Raw genomic sequence first — 10,641 nt, 5'->3', positions numbered from 1 at the left:
AGGTACCAAACTTAGGCGTGTAAGGTACGCTACCAGTAATTAGCTATTGTTTTTCATCACCACTAACTTCAACTGAAAGAGTTTCCTACTCGTAATCCTACCAATCAATACCAGTACCCCAAATTTCCTCTTGCGAGTATCTTCGATATTTTGTTTCGCCGCCAACAGGAAACCCTTCGTGATGTTCCTACAAGGACAGGCTTCAGCCACGTTGTTATCTCGGAAATGATGCTCTACCGGCCATCTCCAACGTCTGCCAAGTTTCATTCTATGACGCAAGCCCAGCAGCCCAGCATGGCCAACAACCCACCACACCTCACCACATCTGTCTCCTCTGGCATCAGACTTGGACGTATCAAGTCCTGTTTCCGTACAATGATGCTTCGAGATATGACCTTGTTCTTGGTGCCTTGCATCCGGTTCTGATCTCGACGTGCGATCGTTAAAGATAGACTCCATACCTGGTTCCTGGGAAATCCTTAGAGCCTCATGTTTCGCAATACCTAACGACTTTACGATACTGATATACATTCATATACCCCCAAACATGCTTTCTTGTAATATCAACCAAAGCCGTCCAGGATGGCATTTCGCTGCACTCGTCGCTCTATTATTTTCACCCCCAGCAGTCCTCGCACAAGCGAATCGCAATTCTAAGCGTGGCATAGCTTACTTGGGAGACACCCATCGTGCCGACAACAATCTTTTGATCTCTTCTTCAACCCCCCTATCTTGGTATTACAACTGGTCTCCGTACCCGAATACCGATCAAATACCTCGCGATGGACCTCTGGAATTCATTCCTCTCATCCACGGAATCGATGGCGCAGAGGACTCTCAGACCGCCCGCGTGATCGGTTCCTTACCCGAATCCTCTAGCCACATACTGAGCTTCAACGAACCAGACGGCACAAAGGACAGTGGCGGTTCGAGCATCGAACCGAAGGATGCCGCAAAGGCCTACATAGAACACATAGTGCCATACCGCAATGGCGAGAACGGCGGCCGCAAATGGAAGATCTCGCACCCGAGCACGACGGGCTCCCCCATGGGGTTGGAGTGGCTTCGGCGCTTCAACGAGTCCTGCTACGAGATCGACTCGGAGAATGGGTGCCCTACCGACTTCATCGCCGCACATTGGTATGGCGCGTTTGACGGCCTGACCAGCTGGCTGGGGACGCTGGATGAGTTCTACAACAAGAACGCCTCGTTGGACTTGAAGATCTGGGTCACAGAGATGGCACTGCCGCAAGCCGATGAAAAAGCGACCGTGGCCATGATGAACTCTAGTCTGGGCTATTTGGATGGGTTGGATTATGTTGAAAGATATGCTTGGTTTGGTGCTTTTCGATCAAGCGATGCGAATGAGTGGACGGGAGATGGTGTTGCGTTGTTCGACAAAAAAGGTGGCTTGACCGAGTTGGGTGCGCTCTACATGGGTGGAGAGCAGAACGGCTTCAAGGAGGGCCAGAAGGGTGAGGGCGAAGGTGCAGCGAGTGGGTTTAGAGTCAGTGGTGGCCTTGTAGCTGCGTTAGCGATGTTGACCGTATACGTCAATGGTTTCTGGTAGTCATCATACGCTCCTGTCAATATATTGATCATTATCTCACTAAAAGGGTCACACGCCACCTATACCGGCATCAGTAATTGTGAGCAAAGGTTGGCATTGTAAAAAGGGACCGGAGCACTGTCACTTGAAGCGCTCATGTATTGGAAACGGCCGTAGCCTATTTGAATTTTTTTCGACCAGACACCGGAGAAGATGAAACCCCAATCATGCCGGAGGATGAAAGACCCTATGAATCATTTCGCTCATTGACTCCCATGCCGTTCCTCTTGCCGTCTCCAGCCAGATACTTGCTGTAGCCGGATGTTAACCCACTTGACCATCATCGCACGTTTTCATTCGCTCTTCATGCGGCGGTGATAGCCCTGCGAGTGCGCTGGCCACGTTGCCTGCTGTTCAATCGGAGACCCTCAACATCCTTTGACTTCTCGACAACCTCCTCACCCTCGGTAAGGATAACCTCAATGTGCGATGGGGAGCTCATGTAGGGGTTGATCTAAATTATAGGGTCAGCGTCGATAACTTTTAGGCATGCGGGGGTAAATGCATACACGACCGTGAGCACGGTAAGTGCGCCTACGCTGCTTGGGTGCCTGGTTGCTGTATAGATTGTCAGTCGTCGAACCGCCCCGCATTTGCGAATTTTGCTTACACCTGGATGTGCTTAACGATCAAGGCGCTGGTGTCGAGACCCTTGGTGTCGGCATTGGCCTCAGCGTTCTTGAGGAGACCGAGGAGGAACTCGGCGGACTTGACGGGCCAGCGGGCCTTGGAGACACCGAATTGCTTTCCTACATGGACAGTCAGCCGAATTGTCCAACCCAGTACGACAGTATCCCAAGCATGCTAGATGCGCTCCGAGACCTCCTACTCCGATATCGAATCGACTTAATTTCGTGGAATTCACTAACCCTGTGCGCTGCGTCCAGTGCTGCCGGCGTATCTCCTCATGGGAACGGCCTCCTTCTTCTCGGTAACGTTCTGGAGGTAGGAAAGGGCCCTAAAGTTTTCGTCTCAGTTGTGCCTCGTGAGTCCTCCATTGTTGAGTGAAACCAACCTCTCGAGCTTCCAGCCATTGATGGCCTGCGCGGTCTCGCGGGTGTTCTTGAAGGAAACGCGAAGGTATGAACCGCGAGCCCGGGCGGACTTTGCGTTCTCGATCTCGGTGGCAGCGTAACGAACCTGTAGTCGTTCGAATCAGCAAACAACGTCCATGCCGAAATTCCTGGTAGATCGTTTCGATAACAGCAAATGATGGATATTTCGCAATCGGAGTGCTCATGATGGGTAGTTGAGAAGACTTACCATCTTGTCGTGCCGGGAGTAATGAGTCCTGTGATGTTAGTTAGAGAGGTCGATTGAAGTCGTTGTGATTTCTCGCTTGATTTTCGCAAAGTTGTGCGCTACTTGGCGAGGCATGGTGGGCGCTAAACCCGATCGGGTTTTATTAGCTTCCTTGGACTTTGCATGTAACAAACACGGAGTTACTTCGACCAGCAGCAAACCAACCCATAAGGGGAAATAATCTTTCTCTCTTTTGCTTCGTATCATTACCAAAGATGCATTCCATCTCCAGGTTGTATTATTTAGTAGAGCCATTTCGTGATTAAAGCTTCTTGTCGTGTTGACTACCTACCTAGGAACCTAAGGTATTTGCCACACCCGTGTGCTGCAGTCGTCTCTGATGCGGAGAAATACCAAAGGGCGTTATGTTCCACGAACGACCAATTGTATATCCTAGGTAAAGCTATAGATCTTCTCGCAAAGTTCGACAATGCCTACGGAGAATGAAAGCGTCATGTGATAGAGGACAGCCGAAAGGAATGATTACCACACTGGTACTATAAATCTCCATAACGGAAGATACATCACCATACCCACAGATTGCGAGATGAACTTGCCCTTCGCTTGAATATTACTCAAGATGGCCTGAACGTACGGTTATCACAATACTTAGCTTACAGTCACTGTAAGGAGATTCATCAGGGAAACCGTTCGTACATCAATGAGATTGTAGTGGCGGATAAGGTGCAGCGATCATGTACCTAGGTACACATACTATAGTCTACTACTACACACAAATGTATGGCTTAGGACTCCGTATGATCCCTTCACGCCCGAGATTGAATCAATGCGCTGGGCTTTTAAAACTATGTACTGTGTATATTCCCTTGGAGACAATTGGATTGGGATATTGTAGACGCACGGGCTAAGGTTGGACTTTTTGCCGAGCCAATTTTCCAGTCTATACCCGACTCAGGGTAGCGCGCTGCGAAATTCTTGCGAAGCTAGGTTGACGAACTTTGTTCTGCTCAAGCTATCTTCATCGACGACAGCAGCCACATCAACCAACACAGCGGGAACAACAAGAAGACCACTCGAAGGTCGCTCAGTAAAAACAGAAGGGGCAGCTATCTATCTAGCTTGCACGTCGTTTCCACTCGATCTTGCTCCTATTCGAAGCAAGCCGTGTCAAGAACTTTTTTTTTCCGATACCAAACACCTTAAGCAGAAAAGATGGCATTCACCCCTAGAGGAGGTCAGTGATAGGAATTATGGCAATCGGACAATCTTTACAAGTAGGCATGATTCCGCGATCATGCTCTGCAGGAATTGATTGTTCCTGTCTGCTTCCTCATACTCTTCGCGCCCCAGAATCAGCATGTTGACTTATCGCAGGATCCCGAGGCGGTCGCGGCGGTGATCGCGGTGGTCGCGGCGGTAGTCGAGGAGGATTTGGAGACCGTGGTGGACGCGTAAGCATTGAGGAAAACATCAATTGGCGAATGGAAAACTGACACTTTCGAAGGGTGGAGGCTCTTTCGGCAGAGGCGGTGGCCGTGGAGGAGGAGGTCGTGGTGGAAGAGGAGCACCAAGAGGCCGCGGTGCTGGTGGTCGCGGTGGCCGTGGAGGTGGTGCCCCTGGTGCCAGAGGAGGTGCCAAAGTGATTATTGAGCCTCACCGACATGCTGGTGTATTCGTCGCACGAGGTGTAAGTCCTTCTGAGTTGAGCGTCTAAAGTTTTCCCACTTACATCTAGCAGGGCAAGGAAGACCTTTTGGTGACGAAGAACCTTACTCCCGGCGAGAGCGTCTATGGCGAGAAGCGCATCAGCATTTCAAGTACAAGGCCCTGGATCTCTAATGTTCTACGCTGAAACTAACATTATGGTAGATACTGCCGCTGCCGCCAACAACACGGATGCGCCCGCTACCACGACCGAGTGTACGTGATCTGCCCTGACAAACCCCCAAGCTTCCGGGAACGTACAAACTAACATATACAATAGACCGTGTCTGGAATCCTTTCAGGTCCAAGTTGGCTGCTGGTATCCTTGGTGTATGTCTATTCCATATCCGCCTTCGATTTAACACATCTAACCGCCTATCTAGGGTGTTGATAACATCTACATGGGTCCTGGCTCAAAGGTTCTTTACCTTGGTGCTGCATCGGGAACCAGTGTCAGTCACGTTGCCGATATCGTCGGTCCCGAGGGTGTTGTTTTCGCTGTTGAGTAAGTGGAGCCCACATTTTGTTATCGCGTGCTGGTCGCTGTGATTTGGCAGTGCCCACCACCGACATAATGGATAGAAGTCGCAGTTGCTAACTCCTGTCTTCAGGTTCTCTCACCGTTCTGGTCGTGATTTGATCAACATGGCCACTCACAGGACAAACGTCATCCCCATCGTTGAGGACGCTCGTCATCCTCTGGTAGGCTCTTGACCTTTACCTCACGTAATTCATATCGAGTTGATTGCTGATTGTTACTAGAAATACCGCATGTTGGTCGGTATGGTCGATTGTATCTTTGGTATGTACATTTTGCAGACGACGATGTTTTTACATTGCTGACCAATTGCTACAGCCGATGTTGCCCAGCCTGACCAGGCCCGTATCGTCGGATTGAATGCCCATCTCTTCCTGAAGGCTGGCGGCGGTGTCGTCATCAGTATCAAGGCCAGTTGCATTGACTCTACCGCTGCTGCCGAGGCTGTCTTTGCCATGGAAGTCGAGAAGGTGAGCTAGCGCCACAATGACTATCCACATTTCCGACGTTCTTGTACTGACGATGCAATAGTTGAGGAAAGAGAAGATCAAGCCCAAGGAGCAGTTGACTCTAGAGCCCTTCGAGCGCGACCACGCGCTCGTCGTAGGTGTCTACAACCGGGGCGACTAAGCGATCGTGAGGGGCTGATGTGTCTGGAAATAAATTCCATGTAAAGTTCTGGATGACGGGTATGGGGTGCATGGGTATGATCCTTCGTGGCTTATAGTTTAAGAGAGGTACCTGTATCTCTCTCTCTCGGTGATTGACATTTTCCGGCGTAACAGGCGCTAGAACTGCTCGGGTCATTTGTTAGTTTGGTAAAAGCAATCAAATCGAATCATACCAACTCAATCGGTGACGTTTCGTGAAGATTTTTTGTTCTCTCAGATTGAAGACGTATTGATAGGGAGGTTTGGAGTAGACGTGTAGTGATGTGACAGCACATGGGCGATGGAAGTACCTAATCAAGTGATTGATTGTCGTGTCAAGTCAGACAGCAGCAAGCAAGTCAGTGCACGGCATAGGCGTCGTGGCGTTGTGTAGGGTAATTAGATCATAATAAGATTGAGGCACAGTAGAGTACAGGTCATTACCTGTACCTAAGTACTCGTACGGAGTACTTAGGTAGGTAATGAGAGGTGTCATTTGTACTATGTCAAATACCTAGATATGTATGTCTGTCTGTACATACAGAGTAAGGTGTACACAGGAAGACAATTTGGTAAAGTGATCATTGTATGAGGTACCCTTCTAACCTCAGCGAATAATTACCATAGTCGGGTGGGTACGTACCCAGATACAATGTAACTACCGTGCACGAAGTACCTGTAAGACGCACATTTTATTCGCCCTGTGTACTCCGCATGTGTACATACACACACTACACAGTAATAATAACTTTGAGGACTCCGTACTATTGATTGATTACTGGGGCTCTCCTACTGGCCCTAAAGTTAAACCAACGCAAACAGGGGGTTCCGGCTCCAACTATGGATGGGCTATGGGTGGGCACCCGCTACTGCGACTGCGACTGCGACTGCGACTGCACTGTGAATCCCTCCCCCACCCCATCCAACCATACCACCCCCCTCCCTGAATCCCTCTCATACATTCTGTAACAGGACAGGGCAGTCAGTCAACCTAACACATGCACAATCTCATTGCCCTCTCCCTCTTTGCCTTTCCCTCGTCAATTTCCCTTCCATCGAACAATGCGACACGTTTACCACGAAGCTTGCACTGCCGACGACCACCGTAATAAAAGACTCTTCCAGCCTGAAATCACCCACTACTTCCACCACAAACCGGAACAACCGCTGCAAGGAGACTCGCTTTGGGACTGTGAGGAGGACAGCGAGGGCGAAGATAATAATAACAATAGCAGCAGCAGCAGCATTACTGGGCGGGGCCCTGGTCCGATTACCCGAACGAAGCAACAACATCGAGAACATCCTCAGCTCCCGCGCGCTCACAACGAAACGGTTTTCCCACAAGTGCCCGGCTCTGTCCAAGCATCACTATTAAGCGTCGGCATGCGCGTTCGAAAAGCTGTGCCTGAGGGCTACAAAACTCTCAAATCCTCAAATGGGACCGCCCTACCCTCGATCCAGACTACTCTGCTCTCGTCCGCTTCCTCCAAAACCCCGTCCACCACAGAGACCTATGTGGTAAAACCAGCTGCTGGGTTTGTCGAGGATGGCCTACAACACCAGCGAGAATTGCTTCCTTTCTGTGGGCTACACAAGATTGGCGGATACGCGGAGCAGCCTGTCACCAATGTACATCTCTACGATCCCACTGGGGATAAGCCTTTAACAGTATTTCCTCTACCTGCAGAGGCATTCAATCAGCCTTTCCCCACGCATGCCATTGTCACCGGCCCTGTATCGGACCGTACCGAGAATGCACAACTATCAAATGGAAACAAGAGAGTTTGGAGAGATGAACCAGAAGGAAATAAGGAGTCCGGCCATTCATTCAACATGGCCAATGGCTCAGGTTTTGCGTTCAAGATTCCACTCAAAGTTGCCGAAGACGACGTCCCCGTAAGCCCCCTCAGCGAAACACCACGAAGGAACGACATCTCATTGCCCCAAGGCGGCTCGGCATTACGGCCTTTCGCGCAGCCCAGGACTAGGAAACACCATCAACTTGGTCCACGTAGTTACGTCCCTGACTTCGACAGTCTCATATACAAGGATGGTGTACAAGATGTGGATATGCAGGTCGAGAACGTTCACACATCAGAAGACTTTGACGAGAAGGAGTCTGAGTTCCTGAGGCCGTGGCATATCCCGGCCCCAGAGGTCGAGATGGGCGGCGTTTAATAGATGCACACCAGCCAGAGTGGCACTCGTGGGCATCCACCTTACGGACACGATACTCCTTCTTTTTGATATCCCCATACTCGTTGCTATTTCTGTTTGTTGGCCTTTTGCCTTCTGGGTTGCAACATCCGAAAGGCGTCTTGCAACCACCTTTGTTTTCCTTTGCATCATTGGCAAGGCATGCCTGATGCGGGTGTTTTGGAGTCTTGGATGCCGAGTAGGCTATATCGGCTGGTTGGAATGGATACCCTTATTTTCATTTTGTATCACGCACGCACACACGCACACGCACACGGAGAGCATTAGATTCATGATCCTTTCTACATTAACACTAGTATGAAGCAAAAATTAATGGAATCCCTAACATTGTAACAATGGGATGGAATCGTTTGTGTGAACCGCTACTCGTGAAGCCGTTACTCGTACGTATGTGATGTGCCTATCAAACCCAGGGCGCGACATAGGAAGCAAACATCAGTTCTCCGTACCTACATACATAGGTACAGGTAGGTACCTAGATTGTACGCCTCGTCCGAGCCAGACGTGCATGCACCACCCGTGTATGACTATTCGCTCGATGAGATCGAGTAGGAAGATCCCCACACCACTGTCAGCACATCTATGTCGGACACCGAACGTGCCAACAGAAAGAGAGGGGGGGTATAGGAACTTATTCATATCGCTTCCCCACATTCGGCGACGACAAGATGCGAGAGACAGTCTGGAAACAGTTAAGGTCAAGGCCCTCCATATTTGAGTGTTTCAAGATAGGTGCTTTGTATGCAAGACGAAGCTGGTGGAGATATAGGCCAGCTGTGATTACTACTCCGTACACACTGTAACAAATGGATGGAGTGGTGGTGGTGGAGGTACTTGTCGTTACTTCTGAGACGGATGAGTGGCCAATCAGACTAGAAGGTTCTACGTCAGCCCCAGCCTCTCTCTCTCTCTCCAAGTCTACCTACGTGCTACTGTCTGTCTCTCCCTCTCTTTCCTCTCTCATTGTGTCCCCGTCTCGTGTCGTCGCGCGTCTCCCCCGTTCCCTCCGTCCTCCGTCCTCCGTCCTCCGTCATCCCTCATCATCAAACCTCCATTCACACCATCCCCGTCTGTCTTTCATCCTCAACCATACACCCCCCCGTGTCCCCTACACACACATATCTCATCACCATCGCACGACTTCGAAACTTGATTTCGCCACCACTCGTTCAACACTAGAGAGTGGTACGAAACCCTCAAAGAATTCACTCTCTTTCGATAGATAATGTGTCCCCCGTACCACAGTTTTCGTTGTGAAGGAAAACTTGGCATCACGGGGACACGATAAGTTGCGACACGCGTAGTTAACTACTCGTATTAACTGTTTGCATAACCACATATCTCTCCTCCGTACAACTTCTTCCGGCGTCTTGCACAGCCTCTTCCCTATTATCTGGCTATCCCTTCTTTCTTTTCAATCCTGCACGATTGAACGATCGGTCTCTCGTCCTTGTACGCCTTCACCAAGCCTCTCATCACTCGTTACACTCGCGTGCTTCCACCGAATCCTGGGTGTGGCAACTCGAACGATGGATTTCTCAAGTACCGTGTTTCACCCCTCTTCTTATTCCACCTCATCAATATCAGTCGATACAATGGATCATGCGAATAAAGTCATGGCCTGCCGGTTTGGCTGGAGTGCCGGCCCAGAGCAAGTAAACCCCGAATCTTTGTCTACTTCGGAAGTGTCCCGAACTTCGTCTACAAATGACTTCAGGGCAAGGCGATTTGCGCCCTGCCGTGGGCGTCTCTATCACCAGTTGTCTTGTTCGCATCGCATCCGGACGGATCTTGTGGAGGATTGCGGCACCAACTGTCTGGACCCACTCGCCAACGCCCCAGGCTTACCATTTTATTGCCACGAATGTGTGGAGAATGAGGCCGGCGAGATCTGGAAACAACGCGAATCCCAGCACAACGCGTCTTATCCGGAAGTTGGCGAGATGACGAAAGAGCAGTACGAGCAATGGTACAGCGAGCACCGCCAACTCGAAGTACAGTTCACCAACGATCACAAGATCTACGAATCGAACCTAAGATCCACGACACGGCCTAGCAACGTATGTTCCGCACTCGAAATGAGCCGTGAAGATGCGGACTTCGCTTCCGAGATAGACTCTCTCTCCCTGGCCATGTCGGCAAAGGACCTGTCTGTCGGGCCGGCACAGACACGCGCGCAACGTATCAGCCTTCCGAACGATGCTTCCGAGCAGCTCCACTGGCAACTGAACTCCCTCGCTCTGGACCGCGGATCTTGTGGCATTGAATACTCGGCCAATCAATCTCCCACGCAGCTACCGCACATCGTGGCGGATGATGAAGATCTGTGGCAAAGACCGCGAAAATAAAGTCTCACTCTTCCCGGCATATCCAAACGAGATCATGAATCATGGAGTACTCGTTGGCCTAGAAGATTGGACACGACATATATATTGTAATGACACCATTGTATTTGAGCATGTAGTCTTGACGAGGTGGACCTTGGTCATCGGAGACGGCGTTTGGCATTAATTCATGGAGGCACCAAACCTAGCGCAGGGCGGTAAACTTCAGTCTTGGACATCAAGACCACCAATGAATAGATATTTTTTGAAATCAGATTGGAAGCCAATTGATTATTATCTAAAGTCACTCAGACATTTAAACAGTGACCTTAGATG

General features: G+C 50.1%; 5 protein-coding genes across 5 annotated transcripts; 4 read left to right on the top strand and 1 right to left on the bottom strand.

The window, feature by feature from the left end:
• The first annotated feature begins 66 nt into the window (after positions 1 to 66).
• BU24DRAFT_428899 (glycoside hydrolase family 128 protein) lies at positions 67 to 1,612 on the top strand. Its single transcript, XM_033529593.1, has one exon. The coding sequence runs from the start codon at positions 548 to 550 to the stop codon at positions 1,568 to 1,570; it is 1,023 nt and encodes a 340-aa protein (XP_033377246.1). The 5' UTR covers positions 67 to 547; the 3' UTR covers positions 1,571 to 1,612.
• Positions 1,583 to 2,887, bottom strand: BU24DRAFT_402200 (putative 60S ribosomal protein L17). Its single transcript, XM_033525515.1, has 6 exons — positions 2,873 to 2,887; positions 2,625 to 2,749; positions 2,479 to 2,567; positions 2,220 to 2,358; positions 2,119 to 2,167; positions 1,583 to 2,063 (listed from the first exon to the last, which is right to left on the bottom strand). Exons 1-6 carry the CDS (start codon positions 2,873 to 2,875, stop codon positions 1,914 to 1,916), a joined length of 555 nt encoding a protein of 184 aa, XP_033377245.1. The 5' UTR covers positions 2,876 to 2,887; the 3' UTR covers positions 1,583 to 1,913.
• Positions 2,888 to 3,923: 1,036 nt separating this feature from the next.
• On the top strand, positions 3,924 to 5,962 carry BU24DRAFT_428895 (Fibrillarin). The gene is made up of 11 exons (XM_033529592.1): positions 3,924 to 4,106; positions 4,247 to 4,323; positions 4,377 to 4,559; positions 4,611 to 4,689; positions 4,742 to 4,792; positions 4,857 to 4,906; positions 4,960 to 5,081; positions 5,188 to 5,278; positions 5,339 to 5,378; positions 5,433 to 5,584; positions 5,646 to 5,962. Exons 1-11 carry the CDS (start codon positions 4,085 to 4,087, stop codon positions 5,742 to 5,744), a joined length of 966 nt encoding a protein of 321 aa, XP_033377244.1. The 5' UTR covers positions 3,924 to 4,084; the 3' UTR covers positions 5,745 to 5,962.
• A 726-nt stretch (positions 5,963 to 6,688) lies between these two features.
• On the top strand, positions 6,689 to 8,313 carry BU24DRAFT_428894 (uncharacterized protein). Its single transcript, XM_033529591.1, has one exon. The coding sequence runs from the start codon at positions 6,827 to 6,829 to the stop codon at positions 7,940 to 7,942; it is 1,116 nt and encodes a 371-aa protein (XP_033377243.1). The 5' UTR covers positions 6,689 to 6,826; the 3' UTR covers positions 7,943 to 8,313.
• Positions 8,314 to 9,576: 1,263 nt separating this feature from the next.
• On the top strand, positions 9,577 to 10,329 carry BU24DRAFT_468322 (uncharacterized protein; the record flags this gene model as incomplete). The annotated part of the gene is made up of 1 exon (XM_033532514.1): positions 9,577 to 10,329. One exon carries the CDS (start codon positions 9,577 to 9,579, stop codon positions 10,327 to 10,329), a length of 753 nt encoding a protein of 250 aa, XP_033377242.1.
• Positions 10,330 to 10,641: the final 312 nt, after the last annotated feature.

The sequence above is a fragment of the Aaosphaeria arxii genome, assembly GCF_010015735.1.
Source record: "Aaosphaeria arxii CBS 175.79 unplaced genomic scaffold BU24scaffold_15, whole genome shotgun sequence".
NCBI lineage: Eukaryota > Fungi > Ascomycota > Dothideomycetes > Pleosporales > Aaosphaeria > Aaosphaeria arxii.
Note: the sequence above shows the minus strand (reverse complement) of the source record. Positions and strands in the feature narration are given on the sequence as shown.

Coding starts and splice junctions, on each gene's coding strand:
- BU24DRAFT_402200 (XM_033525515.1), bottom strand. Junction 2,568..2,624: donor AATGGCTGGAAGCTCGAGAG/GTTGGTTTCACT, acceptor CGAAAACTTTAG/GGCCCTTTCCTACCTCCAGA. Junction 2,168..2,219: donor ATCGTTAAGCACATCCAGGT/GTAAGCAAAATT, acceptor CAATCTATACAG/CAACCAGGCACCCAAGCAGC.
- BU24DRAFT_428899 (XM_033529593.1), top strand. CDS start 548: ATGCTTTCTTGTAATATCAACCAAAGCCGTCCAGGATGGCATTTCGCT.
- BU24DRAFT_428895 (XM_033529592.1), top strand. CDS start 4,085: ATGGCATTCACCCCTAGAGGAG. Junction 4,324..4,376: donor TTGGAGACCGTGGTGGACGC/GTAAGCATTGAG, acceptor ACACTTTCGAAG/GGTGGAGGCTCTTTCGGCAG. Junction 5,585..5,645: donor TTGCCATGGAAGTCGAGAAG/GTGAGCTAGCGC, acceptor ACGATGCAATAG/TTGAGGAAAGAGAAGATCAA.
- BU24DRAFT_428894 (XM_033529591.1), top strand. CDS start 6,827: ATGCGACACGTTTACCACGAAGCTTGCACTGCCGACGACCACCGTAAT.